Source organism: Cololabis saira, chromosome 22 (genome assembly GCF_033807715.1).
Source record: "Cololabis saira isolate AMF1-May2022 chromosome 22, fColSai1.1, whole genome shotgun sequence".
NCBI lineage: Eukaryota > Metazoa > Chordata > Actinopteri > Beloniformes > Belonidae > Cololabis > Cololabis saira.
The window spans coordinates 36,032,544-36,056,012 of NC_084608.1; the positions used below are offsets into that span (position 1 = coordinate 36,032,544).

The following is a 23,469-nucleotide window of genomic DNA, read 5'->3' on the forward strand; positions in this document are numbered from 1 at the left end:
TCTGTCAGGAACTGGTTTTAGAATCTGTCAGGAACTGGTTTTAGAATCTGTCAGGAACTGGTTTTAGAATCTGTCAGGAACTGGTTTTAGAATCTGTCAGGAACTGGTTTTAGAATCTGTCAGGAACTGGTTTTAGAATCTGTCAGGAACTGGTTTTAGAATCTGTCAGGAACTGGTTTTAGAATCTGTCAGGAACTGGTTTTAGAATCTGTCCAGGAACTGGTTTTATAATCTGTCAGGAACTGGTTTAGAATTTTTTTAAATTTCTTCTCAAAATTTCAACTTTTTTCTCAAAATTTCAACTTTTTTCTCAAAATTTCAACTTTTTTCTTGACTTTTTTCTCAAAATTTCAACTTTTTTCCTAAAATTTCAACTTTTTTCTCAAGTTTTTTTTCTCAAAATTTCAACTTTTTTCTCAAAATTTCAACTTTTTTCTCAACTTTTTTCTCAAAATTTCAACTTTTTTCTTGACTTTTTTCTCAAAATTTCAACTTTTTTCTCAAAATTTCAACTTTTTTCTCAAAATTTCAACTTTTTTCTCAACTTTTTATCTCAACATTTCGACTTTTTTCTTGACATTTCGAGGGCGGGATATGAGGCGAATTCACCTGCAACCTTCCAGCAAGAATCTGCCAGGAACTGGTTTTAGAATCTGAATCTGTCAGGAACTGGTTTAGAATCTGTCCAGGAACTGGTTTTAGAATCTGTCAGGAACTGGTTTTAGAATCTGTCAGGAACTGGTTTTAGAATCTGAATCTGTCAGGAACTGGTTTTAGAATCTGCCAGGAACTGGTTTTAGAATCTGTCAGGAACTGGTTTTAGAATCTGTCAGGAACTGGTTTTAGAATCTGTCCAGGAACTGGTTTTAGAATCTGTCAGGAACTGGTTTTAGAATCTGTCAGGAACTGGTTTTAGAATCTGAATCTGTCAGGAACTGGTTTTAGAATCTGCCAGGAACTGGTTTTAGAATCTGTCAGGAACTGGTTTTAGAATCTGTCAGGAACTGGTTTTAGAATCTGTCCAGGAACTGGTTTTATAATCTGTCAGGAACTGGTTTAGAATTTTTTTAAATTTCTTCTCAAAATTTCAACTTTTTTCTCAAAATTTCAACTTTTTTCTCAAAATTTCAACTTTTTTCTTGACTTTTTTCTCAAAATTTCAACTTTTTTCCTAAAATTTCAACTTTTTTCTCAAGTTTTTTTTCTCAAAATTTCAACTTTTTTCTCAAAATTTCAACTTTTTTCTCAACTTTTTTCTCAAAATTTCAACTTTTTTCTTGACTTTTTTCTCAAAATTTCAACTTTTTTCTCAAAATTTCAACTTTTTTCTCAAAATTTCAACTTTTTTCTCAACTTTTTATCTCAACATTTCGACTTTTTTCTTGACATTTCGAGGGCGGGATATGAGGCGAATTCACCTGCAACCTTCCAGCAAGAATCTGCCAGGAACTGGTTTTAGAATCTGAATCTGTCAGGAACTGGTTTAGAATCTGTCAGGAACTGGTTTATAATCTGTCAGGAACTGGTTTTAGAATCTGTCAGGAACTGGTTTTAGAATCTGTCAGGAACTGGTTTTAGAATCTGTCAGGAACTGGTTTTAGAATCTGCCAGGAACTGGTTTTAGAATCTGTCAGGAACTGGTTTATAATCTGTCAGGAACTGGTTTTAGAATCTGCCAGGAACTGGTTTTATAGCCTGTCAGGAACTGGTTTTAGAATCTGTCAGGAACTGGTTTTAGAATTTTTTTTAATTTCTTCGCAAAATTTCAACTTTTTTCTCAAAATTTCAACTTTTTTCTTTACTTTTTTCTCAAAATTTCGACTTTCTTCTCAAAATTTCGACTTTTTTCTTAAAATTTCAACATTTTTCTCAAAATTTCAACTTTTTTCTCAACTTTTTTCTTAAAATTTCAACTTTTTTCTCAACTTTTTTTTCTCAAAATTTCAACTTTTTTGTCAAAATTTCAACTTTTTTCTCAAAATTTCAACTTTTTTGTCGACTTTTTTCTCAAAATTTCAACTTTTTTCTTGACTTTCTTCTCAAAATTTCAACTTTTTTCTTAAAATTTCAACTTTTTTCTCAAGTTTTTTCTCAAAATTTCAACTTTTTTCTCAAATTTTTTTCTCAAAATTTCAACTTTTTTCTCAAAATTTCAACTTTTTTCTCAAAATTTCAACTTTTTTCTCAAAATTTCAACTTTTTATCTCAACATTTCAACTTTTTTCTTGACATTTCGAGGGCGGGATATGAGGCGAATTCACCTGCAACCTTCCAGCAAGAATCTGTCAGGAACTGGTTTATAATCTGTCAGGAACTGGTTTATAATCTGTCAGGAACTGGTTTTATAATCTGTCAGGAACTGGTTTATAATCTGTCAGGAACTGGTTTATAATCTGTCAGGAACTGGTTTAGAATCTGTCAGGAACTGGTTTTAGAATCTGAATCTGTCAGGAACTGGTTTTAGAATCTGTCAGGAACTGGTTTTAGAATCTGTCAGGAACTGGTTTAGAATCTGAATCTGTCAGGAACTGGTTTAGAATCTGTCAGGAACTGGTTTTAGAATCTGTCAGGAACTGGTTTTAGAATCTGTCAGGAACTGGTTTTAGAATCTGAATCTGTCAGGAACTGGTTTTAGAATCTGTCAGGAACTGGTTTTAGAATCTGTCAGGAACTGGTTTAGAATCTGAATCTGTCAGGAACTGGTTTAGAATCTGTCAGGAACTGGTTTAGAATCTGTCAGGAACTGGTTTTAGAATCTGTCAGGAACTGGTTTTAGAATCTGTCAGGAACTGGTTTTAGAATCTGTCAGGAACTGGTTTTAGAATCTGTCAGGAACTGGTTTTATAATCTGTCAGGAACTGGTTTATAATCTGTCAGGAACTGGTTTTATAATCTGTCAGGAACTGGTTTATAATCTGAATCTGTCAGGAACTGGTTTTAGAATCTGTCAGGAACTGGTTTTATAATCTGTCAGGAACTGGTTTTAGAATCTGTCAGGAACTGGTTTAGAATCTGAATCTGTCAGGAACTGGTTTTAGAATCTGTCAGGAACTGGTTTAAAATCTGTCAGGAACTGGTTTTAGAATCTGTCAGGAACTGGTTTAGAATCTGTCAGGAACTGGTTTTAGAATCTGTCAGGAACTGGTTTAGAATCTGTCAGGAACTGGTTTTAGAATCTGTCAGGAACTGGTTTATAATCTGTCAGGAACTGGTTTTAGAATCTGTCAGGAACTGGTTTAGAATCTGTCAGGAACTGGTTTTAGAATCTGTCAGGAACTGGTTTATAATCTGTCAGGAACTGGTTTTAGAATCTGTCAGGAACTGGTTTTAGAATCTGTCAGGAACTGGTTTAGAATCTGTCAGGAACTGGTTTATAATCTGTCAGGAACTGGTTTTAGAATCTGTCAGGAACTGGTTTTAGAATCTGTCAGGAACTGGTTTAGAATCTGTCAGGAACTGGTTTATAATCTGTCAGGAACTGGTTTTAGAATCTGTCAGGAACTGGTTTATAATCTGTCAGGAACTGGTTTTAGAATCTGAATCTGTCAGGAACTGGTTTAGAATCTGTCAGGAACTGGTTTTAGAATCTGCCAGGAACTGGTTTATAATCTGCCAGGAACTGGTTTTAGAATCTGTCAGGAACTGGTTTTAGAATCTGTCAGGAACTGGTTTTAGAATCTGTCAGGAACTGGTTTATAATCTGTCAGGAACTGGTTTTAGAATCTGTCAGGAACTGGTTTTAGAATCTGAATCTGTCAGGAACTGGTTTAGAATCTGTCAGGAACTGGTTTTAGAATCTGCCAGGAACTGGTTTTAGAATCTGTCAGGAACTGGTTTTAGAATCTGTCAGGAACTGGTTTTAGAATCTGTCAGGAACTGGTTTAGAATCTGTCAGGAACTGGTTTATAATCTGTCAGGAACTGGTTTTAGAATCTGTCAGGAACTGGTTTTAGAATCTGAATCTGTCAGGAACTGGTTTAGAATCTGTCAGGAACTGGTTTTAGAATCTGAATCTGTCAGGAACTGGTTTAGAATCTGTCAGGAACTGGTTTTAGAATCTGTCAGGAACTGGTTTATAATCTGCCAGGAACTGGTTTTAGAATCTGTCAGGAACTGGTTTTAGAATCTGTCAGGAACTGGTTTATAATCTGCCAGGAACTGGTTTTAGAATCTGTCAGGAACTGGTTTAGAATCTGTCAGGAACTGGTTTTAGAATCTGTCAGGAACTGGTTTTAGAATCTGAATCTGTCAGGAACTGGTTTTAGAATCTGTCAGGAACTGGTTTAGAATCTGTCAGGAACTGGTTTTAGAATCTGTCAGGAACTGGTTTAGAATCTGTCAGGAACTGGTTTTAGAATCTGTCCAGGAACTGGTTTAGAATCTGTCAGGAACTGGTTTTAGAATCTGTCAGGAACTGGTTTAGAATCTGTCAGGAACTGGTTTTAGAATCTGTCAGGAACTGGTTTTAGAATCTGAATCTGTCAGGAACTGGTTTTATAATCTGTCAGGAACTGGTTTTAGAATCTGTCAGGAACTGGTTTTAGAATCTGTCAGGAACTGGTTTTAGAATCTGTCCAGGAACTGGTTTTAGAATCTGTCAGGAACTGGTTTATAATCTGTCAGGAACTGGTTTTAGAATCTGTCAGGAACTGGTTTATAATCTGTCAGGAACTGGTTTTAGAATCTGTCCAGGAACTGGTTTAGAATCTGTCAGGAACTGGTTTTAGAATCTGTCCAGGAACTGGTTTTAGAATCTGTCAGGAACTGGTTTATAATCTGTCAGGAACTGGTTTTAGAATCTGTCAGGAACTGGTTTAGAATCTGTCAGGAACTGGTTTTAGAATCTGTCCAGGAACTGGTTTAGAATCTGTCAGGAACTGGTTTTAGAATCTGTCAGGAACTGGTTTTAGAATCTGTCAGGAACTGGTTTAGAATCTGTCAGGAACTGGTTTTAGAATCTGTCAGGAACTGGTTTTAGAATCTGTCAGGAACTGGTTTAGAATCTGTCAGGAACTGGTTTTAGAATCTGTCAGGAACTGGTTTTAGAATCTGAATCTGTCAGGAACTGGTTTTAGAATCTGAATCTGTCAGGAACTGGTTTAGAATCTGAATCTGTCAGGAACTGGTTTTAGAATCTGTCAGGAACTGGTTTTAGAATCTGTCCAGGAACTGGTTTTAGAATCTGTCAGGAACTGGTTTTAGAATCTGTCAGGAACTGGTTTTAGAATCTGTCCAGGAACTGGTTTTAGAATCTGTCAGGAACTGGTTTTAGAATCTGAATCTGTCAGGAACTGGTTTTAGAATCTGAATCTGTCAGGAACTGGTTTAGAATCTGAATCTGTCAGGAACTGGTTTTAGAATCTGTCAGGAACTGGTTTTAGAATCTGTCCAGGAACTGGTTTTAGAATCTGTCAGGAACTGGTTTTAGAATCTGTCCAGGAACTGGTTTTAGAATCTGTCAGGAACTGGTTTATAATCTGTCAGGAACTGGTTTTAGAATCTGAATCTGTCAGGAACTGGTTTAGAATCTGTCAGGAACTGGTTTTAGAATCTGTCAGGAACTGGTTTTAGAATCTGAATCTGTCAGGAACTGGTTTTAGAATCTGTCAGGAACTGGTTTAGAATCTGTCAGGAACTGGTTTTAGAATCTGAATCTGTCAGGAACTGGTTTTAGAATCTGTCAGGAACTGGTTTAGAATCTGAATCTGTCAGGAACTGGTTTAGAATCTGAATCTGTCAGGAACTGGTTTTAGAATCTGTCAGGAACTGGTTTTAGAATCTGTCAGGAACTGGTTTAGAATCTGAATCTGTCAGGAACTGGTTTAGAATCTGAATCTGTCAGGAACTGGTTTAGAATCTGAATCTGTCAGGAACTGGTTTTAGAATCTGTCAGGAACTGGTTTTAGAATCTGTCAGGAACTGGTTTAGAATCTGTCAGGAACTGGTTTTAGAATCTGTCAGGAACTGGTTTAGAATCTGTCAGGAACTGGTTTTAGAATCTGAATCTGTCAGGAACTGGTTTTAGAATCTGTCAGGAACTGGTTTTAGAATCTGAATCTGTCAGGAACTGGTTTTAGAATCTGTCAGGAACTGGTTTAGAATCTGAATCTGTCAGGAACTGGTTTAGAATCTGTCAGGAACTGGTTTATAATCTGTCAGGAACTGGTTTTAGAATCTGCCAGGAACTGGTTTTAGAATCTGTCAGGAACTGGTTTTATAATCTGTCAGGAACTGGTTTTAGAATCTGAATCTGTCAGGAACTGGTTTAGAATCTGTCAGGAACTGGTTTATAATCTGTCAGGAACTGGTTTTAGAATCTGCCAGGAACTGGTTTTAGAATCTGTCAGGAACTGGTTTATAATCTGTCAGGAACTGGTTTTAGAATCTGCCAGGAACTGGTTTTATAGCCTGTCAGGAACTGGTTTTAGAATCTGTCAGGAACTGGTTTTAGAATTTTTTTTAATTTCTTCGCAAAATTTCAACTTTTTTCTCAAAATTTCAACTTTTTTCTTTACTTTTTTCTCAAAATTTCGACTTTCTTCTCAAAATTTCGACTTTTTTCTTAAAATTTCAACATTTTTCTCAAAATTTCAACTTTTTTCTCAACTTTTTTCTTAAAATTTCAACTTTTTTCTCAACTTTTTTTTCTCAAAATTTCAACTTTTTTGTCAAAATTTCAACTTTTTTCTCAAAATTTCAACTTTTTTGTCGACTTTTTTCTCAAAATTTCAACTTTTTTCTTGACTTTCTTCTCAAAATTTCAACTTTTTTCTTAAAATTTCAACTTTTTTCTCAAGTTTTTTCTCAAAATTTCAACTTTTTTCTCAAATTTTTTTCTCAAAATTTCAACTTTTTTCTCAAAATTTCAACTTTTTATCTCAACATTTCAACTTTTTTCTTGACATTTCGAGGGCGGGATATGAGGCGAATTCACCTGCAACCTTCCAGCAAGAATCTGTCAGGAACTGGTTTATAATCTGTCAGGAACTGGTTTATAATCTGTCAGGAACTGGTTTTATAATCTGTCAGGAACTGGTTTAGAATCTGTCAGGAACTGGTTTTAGAATCTGTCAGGAACTGGTTTTAGAATCTGTCAGGAACTGGTTTTAGAATCTGTCAGGAACTGGTTTTAGAATCTGTCAGGAACTGGTTTTATAATCTGTCAGGAACTGGTTTATAATCTGTCAGGAACTGGTTTTATAATCTGTCAGGAACTGGTTTATAATCTGAATCTGTCAGGAACTGGTTTTAGAATCTGTCAGGAACTGGTTTTATAATCTGTCAGGAACTGGTTTATAATCTGTCAGGAACTGGTTTTAGAATCTGTCAGAAACTGGTTTAGAATCTGAATCTGTCAGGAACTGGTTTTAGAATCTGTCAGGAACTGGTTTAGAATCTGTCAGGAACTGGTTTTAGAATCTGTCAGGAACTGGTTTATAATCTGTCAGGAACTGGTTTTAGAATCTGTCAGGAACTGGTTTAGAATCTGTCAGGAACTGGTTTATAATCTGTCAGGAACTGGTTTTAGAATCTGTCAGGAACTGGTTTAGAATCTGTCAGGAACTGGTTTTAGAATCTGTCAGGAACTGGTTTATAATCTGTCAGGAACTGGTTTTAGAATCTGTCAGGAACTGGTTTAGAATCTGTCAGGAACTGGTTTTAGAATCTGAATCTGTCAGGAACTGGTTTTAGAATCTGTCAGGAACTGGTTTTAGAATCTGTCAGGAACTGGTTTAGAATCTGAATCTGTCAGGAACTGGTTTAGAATCTGTCAGGAACTGGTTTAGAATCTGTCAGGAACTGGTTTTAGAATCTGTCAGGAACTGGTTTTAGAATCTGTCAGGAACTGGTTTTAGAATCTGTCAGGAACTGGTTTTAGAATCTGTCAGGAACTGGTTTTATAATCTGTCAGGAACTGGTTTATAATCTGTCAGGAACTGGTTTTATAATCTGTCAGGAACTGGTTTATAATCTGAATCTGTCAGGAACTGGTTTTAGAATCTGTCAGGAACTGGTTTTATAATCTGTCAGGAACTGGTTTATAATCTGTCAGGAACTGGTTTTAGAATCTGTCAGAAACTGGTTTAGAATCTGAATCTGTCAGGAACTGGTTTTAGAATCTGTCAGGAACTGGTTTAGAATCTGTCAGGAACTGGTTTTAGAATCTGTCAGGAACTGGTTTATAATCTGTCAGGAACTGGTTTTAGAATCTGTCAGGAACTGGTTTAGAATCTGTCAGGAACTGGTTTTAGAATCTGTCAGGAACTGGTTTTAGAATCTGTCAGGAACTGGTTTATAATCTGTCAGGAACTGGTTTTAGAATCTGTCAGGAACTGGTTTTAGAATCTGTCAGGAACTGGTTTAGAATCTGTCAGGAACTGGTTTATAATCTGTCAGGAACTGGTTTTAGAATCTGTCAGGAACTGGTTTTAGAATCTGTCAGGAACTGGTTTTAGAATCTGTCAGGAACTGGTTTTAGAATCTGTCAGGAACTGGTTTTAGAATCTGTCAGGAACTGGTTTTAGAATCTGTCAGGAACTGGTTTTAGAATCTGTCAGGAACTGGTTTTAGAATCTGTCAGGAACTGGTTTTAGAATCTGTCAGGAACTGGTTTTAGAATCTGTCCAGGAACTGGTTTTAGAATCTGTCAGGAACTGGTTTTAGAATCTGTCAGGAACTGGTTTAGAATCTGTCAGGAACTGGTTTTAGAATCTGTCAGGAACTGGTTTTAGAATCTGTCAGGAACTGGTTTATAATCTGTCAGGAACTGGTTTTAGAATCTGTCAGGAACTGGTTTTAGAATCTGAATCTGTCAGGAACTGGTTTAGAATCTGTCAGGAACTGGTTTTAGAATCTGTCAGGAACTGGTTTTAGAATCTGAATCTGTCAGGAACTGGTTTAGAATCTCAGGAACTGGTTTTACAATCTGTCAGGAACTGGTTTTAGAATCTGAATCTGTCAGGAACTGGTTTTAGAATCTGTCAGGAACTGGTTTTAGAATCTGTCAGGAACTGGTTTAGAATCTGTCCAGGAACTGGTTTTAGAATCTGTCAGGAACTGGTTTTACAATCTGTCAGGAACTGGTTTAGAATCTGTCAGGAACTGGTTTAGAATCTGAATCTGTCAGGAACTGGTTTTACAATCTGTCAGGAACTGGTTTAGAATCTGTCAGGAACTGGTTTAGAATCTGTCAGGAACTGGTTTTAGAATCTGTCAGGAACTGGTTTATAATCTGTCAGGAACTGGTTTTAGAATCTGTCAGGAACTGGTTTAGAATCTGTCAGGAACTGGTTTTAGAATCTGTCAGGAACTGGTTTTAGAATCTGTCAGGAACTGGTTTTAGAATCTGTCAGGAACTGGTTTTAGAATCTGAATCTGTCAGGAACTGGTTTTAGAATCTGAATCTGTCCAGGAACTGGTTTTAGAATCTGTCAGGAACTGGTTTAGAATCTGTCAGGAACTGGTTTTATAATCTGTCAGGAACTGGTTTTAGAATCTGTCAGGAACTGGTTTTAGAATCTGTCAGGAACTGGTTTTAGAATCTGTCAGGAACTGGTTTTAGAATCTGTCAGGAACTGGTTTTAGAATCTGAATCTGTCAGGAACTGGTTTTAGAATCTGAATCTGTCAGGAACTGGTTTTAGAATCTGTCAGGAACTGGTTTATAATCTGTCAGGAACTGGTTTAGAATCTGAATCTGTCAGGAACTGGTTTTAGAATCTGTCAGGAACTGGTTTTAGAATCTGTCAGGAACTGGTTTATAATCTGTCAGGAACTGGTTTTAGAATCTGTCAGGAACTGGTTTAGAATTTTTTTAAATTTCTTCTCAAAATTTCAATTTTTTTCTCAAAATTTCAATTTTTTTCTCAAAATTTCAACTTTTTTCTCAAAATTTCAACTTTTTTCTTAAAATTTCATTTTTTTTCTCAAAATTTCAACTTTTTTCTCAAAATTTCAGTTTTTTCTTGACTTTTTTCCTCAAAATTTCAACTTTTTTCTCAAAATTCTACTTTTTTCTCAACTTTTTTCTCAAAATTTCAACTTTTTTCTTGACTTTTTTCTCAAAATTTCGACTTTCTTCTCAAAATTTCGACTTTTTTCTTAAAATTTCAACTTTTTTCTTGACTTTTTTCTCAAAATTTCAACTTTTTTCTCAAAATTTCAACTTTTTTCTCAAAATTTCAACTTTTTTCTCGACTTTTTTCTCAAAATTTCAACTTTTTTTCTCAAAATTTCAGCTTTTTTCTTGACTTTTTTCTCAAAATTTCGACTTTTTTCTCAAAATTACAACTTTTTTCTTGACTTTTTTCTCAAAATTTCGACTTTCTTCTCAAAATTTCGACTTTTTTCTTAAAATTTCAACTTTTTTCTTGACTTTTTTCTCAAAATTTCAACTTTTTTCTCAAAATTTCAACTTTTTTCTCAAAATTTCAACTTTTTTCTCGACTTTTTTCTCAAAATTTCAACTTTTTTTCTCAAAATTTCAGCTTTTTTCTTGACTTTTTTCTCAAAATTTCAACTTTTTTCTCATTTCAACTTTTTTCTTGACTTTTTTCTCAAAATTTCGACTTTTTTCTTGACATTTCGAGGGCGGGATATGAGGCGAATTCACCTGCAACCTTCCAGCAAGAATCTGTCATGAACTGGTTTAGAATCTGTCAGGAACTGGTTTATAATCTGTCAGGAACTGGTTTAGAATCTGTCAGGAACTGGTTTTAGAATCTGTCAGGAACTGGTTTTAGAATCTGTCAGGAACTGGTTTAGAATCTGTCAGGAACTGGTTTTAGAATCTGTCAGGAACTGGTTTTAGAATCTGTCAGGAACTGGTTTTAGAATCTGTCAGGAACTGGTTTTAGAATCTGTCAGGAACTGGTTTTAGAATCTGTCCAGGAACTGGTTTTATCTCAAAATTTCAACTTTTTTCTTAAAATTTCAACTTTTTTCTCAACTTTTTTTTCCTCAAAATTTCAACTTTTTCTCAAAATTTCAGTTTTTTTTCTCGGCTTTTTTCTCAAAATTTCAACTTTTTTCTCAACTTTTTTTTCTCAAAATTTCAACTTATTCTCAAAATTTCAACTTTTTTCTCGGCTTTTCTCTCAAAATTACAACTTTTTTTTGACTTTTTTCTCAAAATGTATTTTTTTCTTCCTTTTTCCTTTCCTTTTTATCTCAACATTTCGACTTTTTTCTTGACATTTCGAGGGCGGGATATGAGGCAAATTCACCTGCAACCTTCCAGCAAGAATCTGCCAGGAACTGGTTTTAGAATCTGTCCAGGAACTGGTTTTAGAATCTGTCAGGAACTGGTTTTAGAATCTGTCAGGAACTGGTTTATAATCTGTCAGGAACTGGTTTAGAATCTGTCAGGAACTGGTTTTAGAATCTGTCAGGAACTGGTTTTAGAATCTGTCAGGAACTGGTTTAGAATCTGCCAGGAACTGGTTTTAGAATCTGTCCAGGAACTGGTTTTAGAATCTGTCATGAACTGGTTTTAGAATCTGTCAGGAACTGGTTTATAATCTGTCAGGAACTGGTTTAGAATCTGTCAGGAACTGGTTTTAGAATCTGTCAGGAACTGGTTTTAGAATCTGTCAGGAACTGGTTTTAGAATCTGTCAGGAACTGGTTTTAGAATCTGTCAGGAACTGGTTTAGAATTTTTTTAAATTTCTTCTCAAAATTTCAATTTTTTTCTCAAAATTTCAATTTTTTTCTCAAAATTTCAACTTTTTTCTCAAAATTTCAACTTTTTTCTTAAAATTTCATTTTTTTTCTCAAAATTTCAACTTTTTTCTCAAAATTTCAGTTTTTTCTTGACTTTTTTCCTCAAAATTTCAACTTTTTTCTCAAAATTCTACTTTTTTCTCAACTTTTTTCTCAAAATTTCAACTTTTTTCTTGACTTTTTTCTCAAAATTTCGACTTTCTTCTCAAAATTTCGACTTTTTTCTTAAATTTTCAACTTTTTTCTTGACTTTTTTCTCAAAATTTCTTTTTTTCTTCCTTTTTCCTTTCCTTTTTATCTCAACATTTTGACTTTTTTCTTGACATTTCGAGGGCGGGATATGAGGCGAATTCACCTGCAACCTTCCAGCAAGAATCTGTCAGGAACTGGTTTTAGAATCTGTCAAGAACTGGTTTTATAATCTGTCAGGAACTGGTTTTAGAATCTGTCAGGAACTGGTTTTAGAATCTGTCAGGAACTGGTTTTAGAATCTGTCAGGAACTGGTTTTAGAATCTGTCAAGAACTGGTTTTATAATCTGTCAGGAACTGGTTTTAGAATCTGTCAGGAACTGGTTTTAGAATCTGTCAGGAACTGGTTTTAGAATCTGTCAGGAACTGGTTTTAGAATCTGTCAGGAACTGGTTTTAGAATCTGTCAGGAACTGGTTTTAGAATCTGTCAGGAACTGGTTTTAGAATCTGTCAGGAACTGGTTTTAGAATCTGTCAGGAACTGGTTTAGAATTTTTTTAAATTTCTTCTCAAAATTTCAATTTTTTTCTCAAAATTTCAATTTTTTTCTCAAAATTTCAACTTTTTTCTTAAAATTTCATTTTTTTTCTCAAAATTTCAACTTTTTTCTCAAAATTTCAGTTTTTTCTTGACTTTTTTCCTCAAAATTTCAACTTTTTTCTCAAAATTCTACTTTTTTCTCAACTTTTTTCTCAAAATTTCAACTTTTTTCTTGACTTTTTTCTCAAAATTTCGACTTTCTTCTCAAAATTTCGACTTTTTTCTTAAAATTTCAACTTTTTTCTTGACTTTTTTCTCAAAATTTCAACTTTTTTCTCAAAATTTCAACTTTTTTCTCAAAATTTCAACTTTTTTCTCGACTTTTTTCTCAAAATTTCAACTTTTTTTCTCAAAATTTCAGCTTTTTTCTTGACTTTTTTCTCAAAATTTCGACTTTTTTCTCAAAATTACAACTTTTTTCTTGACTTTTTTCTCAAAATTTCTTTTTTTCTTCCTTTTTCCTTTCCTTTTTATCTCAACATTTCGACTTTTTTCTTGACATTTCGAGGGCGGGATATGAGGCGAATTCACCTGCAACCTTCCAGCAAGAATCTGTCAGGAACTGGTTTATAATCTGTCAGGAACTGGTTTTAGAATCTGTCAGGAACTGGTTTTAGAATCTGTCAGGAACTGGTTTTAGAATCTGTCAGGAACTGGTTTTAGAATCTGTCAGGAACTGGTTTTGTCAGGAACTGGTTTTAGAATCTGTCAGGAACTGGTTTTAGAGTTTTTTTAATTTCTTCTCCAAATTTCAAATTTTTTCTCAAAATTTCAACTTTTTTCTTGACTTTTTTCTCAAAATTTCAACTTTTTTCTCAAAATTTCAACTTTCTTCTCAACTTTTTTCTCAAAATTTCAACTTTTTTCTTGACTTTTTTCTCAAAATTTCAACTTTTTTCTTAAAATTTCAACTTTTTTCTCAACTTTTTTTTCTCAAAATTTCAACTTTTTTCTCAAAATTTCAGTTTTTCTCTCATCTTTTTTCTCAAAATTTCAACTTTATTATCAAAATTTCAACTTTTTTCTTGACTTTTTTCTCAAAATTTCAACTTTTTTCTCATTTCAACTTTTTTCTTGACTTTTTTCTCAAAATTTCGACTTTTTTCTTGACATTTCGAGGGCGGGATATGAGGCGAATTCACCTGCAACCTTCCAGCAAGAATCTGTCATGAACTGGTTTAGAATCTGTCAGGAACTGGTTTATAATCTGTCAGGAACTGGTTTAGAATCTGTCAGGAACTGGTTTTAGAATCTGTCAGGAACTGGTTTTAGAATCTGTCAGGAACTGGTTTAGAATCTGTCAGGAACTGGTTTTAGAATCTGTCAGGAACTGGTTTTAGAATCTGTCAGGAACTGGTTTTAGAATCTGTCAGGAACTGGTTTTAGAATCTGTCAGGAACTGGTTTTAGAATCTGTCATGAACTGGTTTAGAATCTGTCAGGAACTGGTTTTAGAATCTGTCAGGAACTGGTTTTAGAATCTGTCAGGAACTGGTTTTAGAATCTGTCAGGAACTGGTTTTAGAATCTGTCCAGGAACTGGTTTTATCTCAAAATTTCAACTTTTTTCTTAAAATTTCAACTTTTTTCTCAACTTTTTTTTCCTCAAAATTTCAACTTTTTCTCAAAATTTCAGTTTTTTTCTCGGCTTTTTTCTCAAAATTTCAACTTTTTTCTCAACTTTTTTTTCTCAAAATTTCAACTTATTCTCAAAATTTCAACTTTTTTCTCGGCTTTTCTCTCAAAATTACAACGTTTTTTTGACTTTTTTCTCAAAATGTATTTTTTTCTTCCTTTTTCCTTTCCTTTTTATCTCAACATTTCGACTTTTTTCTTGACATTTCGAGGGCGGGATATGAGGCAAATTCACCTGCAACCTTCCAGCAAGAATCTGCCAGGAACTGGTTTTAGAATCTGTCAGGAACTGGTTTAGAATCTGTCAGGAACTGGTTTTAGAATCTGTCAGGAACTGGTTTTAGAATCTGTCAGGAACTGGTTTTAGAATCTGTCAGGAACTGGTTTTAGAATCTGTCAGGAACTGGTTTAGAATTTTTTTAAATTTCTTCTCAAAATTTCAATTTTTTTCTCAAAATTTCAATTTTTTTCTCAAAATTTCAACTTTTTTCTCAAAATTTCAACTTTTTTCTTAAAATTTCATTTTTTTTCTCAAAATTTCAACTTTTTTCTCAAAATTTCAGTTTTTTCTTGACTTTTTTCCTCAAAATTTCAACTTTTTTCTCAAAATTCTACTTTTTTCTCAACTTTTTTCTCAAAATTTCAACTTTTTTCTTGACTTTTTTCTCAAAATTTCGACTTTCTTCTCAAAATTTCGACTTTTTTCTTAAATTTTCAACTTTTTTCTTGACTTTTTTCTCAAAATTTCTTTTTTTCTTCCTTTTTCCTTTCCTTTTTATCTCAACATTTTGACTTTTTTCTTGACATTTCGAGGGCGGGATATGAGGCGAATTCACCTGCAACCTTCCAGCAAGAATCTGTCAGGAACTGGTTTAGAATCTGTCAGGAACTGGTTTTAGAATCTGTCAGGAACTGGTTTTAGAATCTGTCAAGAACTGGTTTTATAATCTGTCAGGAACTGGTTTTAGAATCTGTCAGGAACTGGTTTTAGAATCTGTCAGGAACTGGTTTTAGAATCTGTCAGGAACTGGTTTTAGAATCTGTCAGGAACTGGTTTTAGAATCTGTCAGGAACTGGTTTTAGAATCTGTCAGGAACTGGTTTTAGAATCTGTCAGGAACTGGTTTTAGAATCTGTCAGGAACTGGTTTAGAATTTTTTTAAATTTCTTCTCAAAATTTCAATTTTTTTCTCAAAATTTCAATTTTTTTCTCAAAATTTCAACTTTTTTCTTAAAATTTCATTTTTTTTCTCAAAATTTCAACTTTTTTCTCAAAATTTCAGTTTTTTCTTGACTTTTTTCCTCAAAATTTCAACTTTTTTCTCAAAATTCTACTTTTTTCTCAACTTTTTTCTCAAAATTTCAACTTTTTTCTTGACTTTTTTCTCAAAATTTCGACTTTCTTCTCAAAATTTCGACTTTTTTCTTAAAATTTCAACTTTTTTCTTGACTTTTTTCTCAAAATTTCAACTTTTTTCTCAAAATTTCAACTTTTTTCTCAAAATTTCAACTTTTTTCTCGACTTTTTTCTCAAAATTTCAACTTTTTTTCTCAAAATTTCAGCTTTTTTCTTGACTTTTTTCTCAAAATTTCGACTTTTTTCTCAAAATTACAACTTTTTTCTTGACTTTTTTCTCAAAATTTATTTTTTTCTTCCTTTTTCCTTTCCTTTTTATCTCAACATTTCGACTTTTTTCTTGACATTTCGAGGGCGGGATATGAGGCGAATTCACCTGCAACCTTCCAGCAAGAATCTGTCAGGAACTGGTTTATAATCTGTCAGGAACTGGTTTTAGAATCTGTCAGGAACTGGTTTTAGAATCTGTCAGGAACTGGTTTTAGAATCTGTCAGGAACTGGTTTTAGAATCTGTCAGGAACTGGTTTTAGAATCTGTCAGGAACTGGTTTTGTCAGGAACTGGTTTTAGAATCTGTCAGGAACTGGTTTTAGAGTTTTTTTAATTTCTTCTCCAAATTTCAAATTTTTTCTCAAAATTTCAACTTTTTTCTTGACTTTTTTCTCAAAATTTCAACTTTTTTCTCAAAATTTCAACTTTCTTCTCAACTTTTTTCTCAAAATTTCAACTTTTTTCTTGACTTTTTTCTCAAAATTTCAACTTTTTTCTTAAAATTTCAACTTTTTTCTCAACTTTTTTTTCTCAAAATTTCAACTTTTTTCTCAAAATTTCAGTTTTTCTCTCATCTTTTTTCTCAAAATTTCAACTTTATTATCAAAATTTCAACTTTTTTCTTGACTTTTTTCTCAAAATTTCAACTTTTTTCTCATTTCAACTTTTTTCTTGACTTTTTTCTCAAAATTTCGACTTTTTTCTTGACATTTCGAGGGCGGGATATGAGGCGAATTCACCTGCAACCTTCCAGCAAGAATCTGTCATGAACTGGTTTTAGAATCTGTCAGGAACTGGTTTAGAATCTGTCAGGAACTGGTTTAGAATCTGTCAGGAACTGGTTTTAGAATCTGTCAGGAACTGGTTTTAGAATCTGTCAGGAACTGGTTTTAGAATCTGTCAGGAACTGGTTTTAGAATCTGTCAGGAACTGGTTTTAGAATCTGTCAGGAACTGGTTTTAGAATCTGTCAGGAACTGGTTTTAGAATCTGTCCAGGAACTGGTTTTATCTCAAAATTTCAACTTTTTTCTCAAAATTCCAACTTTTTCCTTGACTTTTTTCTTAAAATTTCAACTTTTTTCTCAACTTTTTTTTCCTCAAAATTTCAACTTTTTCTCAAAATTTCAGTTTTTTTCTCGGCTTTTTTCTCAAAATTTCAACTTTTTTCTCAACTTTTTTTTCTCAAAATTTCAACTTATTCTCAAAATTTCAACTTTTTTCTCGGCTTTTCTCTCAAAATTACAACTTTTTTTTGACTTTTTTCTCAAAATGTATTTTTGTCTTCCTTTTTCCTTTCCTTTTTATCTCAACATTTCGACTTTTTTCTTGACATTTCGAGGGCGGGATATGAGGCAAATTCACCTGCAACCTTCCAGCAAGAATCTGCCAGGAACTGGTTTATAATCTGTCAGGAACTGGTTTATAATCTGTCAGGAACTGGTTTTATAATCTGTCAGGAACTGGTTTATAATCTGTCAGGAACTGGTTTTAGAATCTGTCAGGAACTGGTTTATAATCTGTCAGGAACTGGTTTAGAATCTGTCAGGAACTGGTTTTAGAATCTGTCAGGAACTGGTTTAGAATCTGTCAGGAACTGGTTTTAGAATCTGTCAGGAACTGGTTTTAGAATCTGTCAGGAACTGGTTTTAGAATCTGTCAGGAACTGGTTTTAGAATCTGTCAGGAACTGGTTTATAATCTGTCAGGAACTGGTTTTAGAATCTGTCAGGAACTGGTTTTAGAATCTGAATCTGTCAGGAACTGGTTTTAGAATCTGTCAGGAACTAGTTTTAGAATCTGTCAGGAACTGGTTTTAGAATCTGTCAGGAACTGGTTTTAGAATCTGTCAGGAACTGGTTTTAGAATCTGTCAGGAACTGGTTTAGAATCTGTCAGGAACTGGTTTTAGAATCTGTCAGGAACTGGTTTTAGAATCTGTCAGGAACTGGTTTTAGAATCTGTCAGGAACTGGTTTTAGAATCTGTCAGGAACTGGTTTTAGAATCTGTCAGGAACTGGTTTTAGAATCTGTCAGGAACTGGTTTTAGAATCTGTCAGGAACTGGTTTAGAATCTGTCAGGAACTGGTTTAGAATCTGTCAGGAACTGGTTTAGAATCTGTCAGGAACTGGTTTATAATCTGTCAGGAACTGGTTTTAGAATCTGTCAGGAACTGGTTTTAGAATCTGTCAGGAACTGGTTTTAGAATCTGTCAGGAACTGGTTTTAGAATCTGTCAGGAACTGGTTTTAGAGTTTTTTTAATTTCTTCTCAAAATTTCAAATTTTTTCTCAAAATTTCAACTTTTTTCTTGACTTTTTTCTCAAAATTTCAACTTTTTTCTCAAAATTTCAACTTTCTTCTCAACTTTTTTCTCAAAATTTCAACTTTTTTCTTGACTTTTTTCTCAAAATTTCAACTTTTTTCTTAAAATTTCAACTTTTTTCTCAACTTTTTTTTCTCAAAATTTCAACTTTTTTCTCAAAATTTCAGTTTTTCTCTCATCTTTTTTCTCAAAATTTCAACTTTATTATCAAAATTTCAACTTTTTTCTTGACTTTTTTCTCAAAATTTCAACTTTTTTCTCATTTCAACTTTTTTCTTGACTTTTTTCTCAAAATTTCGACTTTTTTCTTGACATTTCGAGGGCGGGATATGAGGCGAATTCACCTGCAACCTTCCAGCAAGAATCTGTCATGAACTGGTTTAGAATCTGTCAGGAACTGGTTTATAATCTGTCAGGAACTGGTTTAGAATCTGTCAGGAACTGGTTTTAGAATCTGTCAGGAACTGGTTTTAGAATCTGTCAGGAACTGGTTTAGAATCTGTCAGGAACTGGTTTTAGAATCTGTCAGGAACTGGTTTTAGAATCTGTCAGGAACTGGTTTTAGAATCTGTCAGGAACTGGTTTTAGAATCTGTCCAGGAACTGGTTTTATCTCAAAATTTCAACTTTTTTCTTAAAATTTCAACTTTTTTCTCAACTTTTTTTTCCTCAAAATTTCAACTTTTTCTCAAAATTTCAGTTTTTTTCTCGGCTTTTTTCTCAAAATTTCAACTTTTTTCTCAACTTTTTTTTCTCAAAATTTCAACTTATTCTCAAAATTTCAACTTTTTTCTCGGCTTTTCTCTCAAAATTACAACTTTTTTTTGACTTTTTTCTCAAAATGTATTTTTTTCTTCCTTTTTCCTTTCCTTTTTATCTCAACATTTCGACTTTTTTCTTGACATTTCGAGGGCGGGATATGAGGTGAATTCACCTGCAACCTTCCAGCAAGAATCTGCCAGGAACTGGTTTTAGAATCTGTCAGGAACTGGTTTATAATCTGTCAGGAACTGGTTTTAGAATCTGTCAGGAACTGGTTTAGAATCTGTCCAGGAACTGGTTTTAGAATCTGTCAGGAACTGGTTTTAGAATCTGTCAGGAACTGGTTTTAGAATCTGTCAGGAACTGGTTTAGAATCTGTCAGGAACTGGTTTTAGACCAGAGTGTGTCCAGTTTTAATCCTGGTTCATAATAACTGTTTAATGTGTTTTATTCTGTTTATTTCACCTTATTCTCCAGTTACTGACTGGATTATTAGCTACAAGTGTTTACGGTTGATGAAACTTTGTCCTCGTCAGACGTGTTCTGATCTCTGATATTGATCTCTGCTCTCTGATTGGTTCCTGATATTGATCTCTGATTGGTTGCTGATCTCTGCTCTCTGATTGGTTGCTGATATTGATCTCTGCTCTCTGATTGGTTCCTGATATTGATCTCTGATTGGTTGCTGATCTCTGCTCTCTGATTGGTTGCTGATATTGATCTCTGATCTCTGATTGGTTGCTGATATTGATCTCTGCTCTCTGATTGGTTCCTGATATTGATCTCTGATTGGTTGCTGATCTCTGCTCTCTGATTGGTTGCTGATCTCTGCTCTCTGATTGGTTGCTGATATTGATCTCTGCTCTCTGATTGGTTGCAGCGTCCTGCGGGGGAACCTACCGCGGCCAGACCGGGTCGATCCACAGCCCGGGTTTCCCGGGTCAGAACTACCCGGACGGGTCCGGGTGCGAGTGGTTCCTGGAGGGGCCGACCGGACACTTCCTCACCCTGGGGTTCAGGAACTTCAGCCTGCAGGGCACCCCAGGGTGCTCCGGGGACCACGTGGAGGTCCGGGAGTACAACGCCTCGGGTACGGACCGGAACCAGGACCAGAACCAGAACCTCCTATACTAGAAACCAGGACCAGAACCTATACTAGTAGCCAGTAGCTAGTTTTAACTATAAATCTATCTCACTCTCAGATCCACCATGTTTGTTACACAAAAACCTCATCAACGGGAATTTATCTTTCTTTCTTTCTTTCTTTCTTTCTTTCTTTCTTTCTTTCTTTCTTTCTTTCTTTGTTTCTTTGTTTGTTTGTTTGTTTCTTTCTTTCTTTCTTTGTTTCTTTGTTTGTTTGTTTCTTTCTTTGTTTGTTTCTTTCTTTGTTTCTTTCTTTCTTTCTTTCTTTCTTCCTTCCTTCCTTCCTTCCTTCCTTCCTTCCTTCCTTCCTTCCTTCCTTCCTTCCTTCCTTCCTTCCTTCCTTCCTTCCTTCCTTCTTCCCTTCCTCTTTTCTCCCTCCCTTCCTCCTTTCCTTGTTTTCTCCCTTCCTTCTCCCCTTTCCTTCCTTCCTTCCTTCTTTTTTCCCTTCCTTCCTTCCTTCCTTCCTTCCTTCCTTCCTTCCTTCCTTCCTTCCTTCCTTCCTTCCTTCCTTCCTTCCTTCCTTCCTTCCTTCCTTCCTTCCTTCCTTCCTTCCTTCCTTCACGTAGGTTGTGTGTGGATTTAACACAGAACCATAAATCAGTTTTACACAAAAACACCATCAACGGGAATTTATTATTTTTACTGCAAGATGACAAATTCTTACCGTGAGGAATTCTTTTGAGGGTTTATCGTGAACGGTAAAATATCGCCCATTCCTAGTAGCCAGGCTCGCCACCCGTCCCTGGAAATACAGAATTGTTACGTAATTGGGAATTAAAAGTTGCGTTCCGTATTGAACCAATACGGAACGCAGTTGATTCCGTATTTCACAATTGTCCCATGATGCACGTCTGTCACACACATGAACAACGAACTAACAATAATGAACAAAATAAAGGACAGGATTTATTAAAGACAGCAACATATGTTGGTTCACTCTCTGTTATTGACTGATGTAATAATCTACAGGTGAAGGTTGGAAAATGTGAATATATTGCAAAACTTCATTCGTAGTAAATTCAACTAAAGGTGAAACAAATATATTATTTCCCACTACATTCAAAGTGAGATACTTCAAGCCTTTATTTGTTATAATTTTGGTAATTATGGCTCACAGTTTATGAAAACCCCAAATAAAAAATAAATAAAAAAATTAGAATGTTTTATGAAATCAATAAACGATTCAATCATCAAAATTATAACAAAAAAGGCTTAAAATATATTGCTTTGCATGTAATGAGACTATGTAATATATTAGTTTCACCTTGTAAGTTGAATTATTGAAATAAATAAACTTTTACACCATAGTCTAATTTTCCGACCTTTACCTGTAGCTATTTTTATATTTAACATAGGAGCATAGGAGGCTAGTTCAGTTGCTAGTGTAGGCTAGTTCAGTTGCTAGCATAGGAGGCTAGTTCAGTTGCTAGCATAGGCTAGTTCAGTTGCTAGTGTAGGAGGCTAGTTCAGTTGCTAGCATAGGAGGCTAGTTCAGTTGCTAGCATAGGCTAGTTCAGTTGCTAGCATAGGAGGCTAGTTCAGTTGCTAGCATAGGAGGCTAGATCAGTTACATGCATAGGAGGCTAGTTCAGTTGCTAGTGTAGGCTAGTTCAGTTGCTAGCATAGGAGGCTAGATCAGTTACATGCATAGGAGGCTAGTTCAGTTGCTAGCATAGGCTAGTTCAGTTGCTAGCATAGGAGGCTAGTTCAGTTGCTAGCGTAGGCTAGTTCAGTTGCTAGCATAGGCTAGTTCAGTTGCTAGCATACGAGGCTAGTTCAGTTGCTAGTGTAGGCTAGTTCAGTTGCTAGCATAGTCTAGTTCAGTTGCTAGCATAGGAGGCTAGATCAGTTACTAGCATAGGAGGCTAGTTCAGTTGCTAGTGTAGGCTAGTTCAGTTGCTAGCATAGTCTAGTTCAGTTGCTAGCATAGGAGGCTAGATCAGTTGCTAGCATAGGAGGCTAGATCACTTACTAGCATAGGAGGCTAGTTCAGTTTCTATATGGTTGTCTGTCTGTACAGTCATGAAAGTTCAATGCTATTAAAGCACTTTAAACTTTAAATCAAAGCATTTTGTTTTTTCATATAAAATAAACACATTTCTATGCAGTTTACAAGTTTTGGGGACGTCCCTTTTTTTTGGCGCCTGTGCTGCTGAAATCGGCGCGTCGCTTATTTCTATTTCTGAAAGGTGGCAACCCTACTAGTAACTGAAACATACTGGAGTATGTTTGACTAGTAACTGAAACATACTAGAGTATGTTTGACTAGTAACTGAAACATACTAGAGTATGTTTGACTAGTAACTGAAACATACTGGAGTAGCACATGTTTGACTAGTAACTGAAACATACTGGAGTAGCACATGTTTGGTAAAAGTTATCTCCATCTCCAGGGCGGCTGCTGGGCCGGTTCTGCGGCGCCGACCTTCCTCCCTCCATGGAAACGTCCGACAGCTTCGCCTTCGTCAAGTTCGTGAGCGACGCCAGCGGCAACGCCGCCGGATTCAGCCTGGAGTTTGAAGCCAGCGTTGAAGGTACGAGTCCCCGTAGTACCGCTCAAATATTACACTAACTAGAAACGTAGTACCGCTCAAATATTACACTAACCAGAAACGAAGTACTGGTCAAATATTACACTAACTAGAAACGTAATACCGCTCAAATATTACACTAACTAGATACGTAGTACCGCTCAAATATTACACTAACTAGATACATAGTACCGCTCAAATATTACACTAACTAGAAACGTAGTACTGGTCAAATATTACACTAACTAGAAACGTAGTACTGGTCAAATATTACACTAACTAGAAACATAGTACTGCTCAAATATTACACTAACTAGAAACGTAGTACTGGTCAAATATTACACTAACTAGAAACATAGTACTGCTCAAATATTACACTAACTAGAAACGTAGTACTGGTCAAATATTACACTAACTAGAAACGTAGTACCAGTCAAATATTACACTAACTAGAAACGTAGTACCGCTCAAATATTACACTAACTAGAAACGTAGTACTGGTCAAATATTACACTAACTAGAAACGTAGTACTACTCAAATATTACACTAACTAGAAAAGTAGTACCGCTCAAATATTACACTAACTAGAAACGTAGTACCGCTCAAATATTACACTAACTAGATACGTAGTACCACTCAAATATTACACTAACTAGATACGTAGTACCGCTCAAATATTACACTAACTAGAAACGTAGTACTGGTCAAATATTACACTAACTAGAAACATAGTACCGCTCAAATATTACACTAACTAGAAACGTAGTACCGCTCAAATATTACACTAACTAGAAACGTAGTACCGCTCAAATATTACACTAACTAGAAACGTAGTACCGCTCAAATATTACACTAACTAGAAACGAAGTACTGGTCAAATATTACACTAACTAGAAACGTAGTACTGGTCAAATATTACACTAACTAGAAACGTAGTACTG

General features: G+C 34.8%; 1 protein-coding gene across 1 annotated transcript in view; it reads left to right on the forward strand.

The window, feature by feature from the left end:
• LOC133423418 (cubilin-like) overlaps positions 1–23,469 on the forward strand; it is a 125,113-nt gene that overhangs the window by 59,073 nt on the left and 42,571 nt on the right. The window contains exons 2-3 of the mRNA XM_061713592.1: positions 19,734–19,943; positions 22,390–22,530. Coding sequence (XP_061569576.1) covers positions 19,734–19,943; positions 22,390–22,530 — 351 coding nt within the window. The remainder of the gene's footprint in view (positions 1–19,733; positions 19,944–22,389; positions 22,531–23,469) is intronic.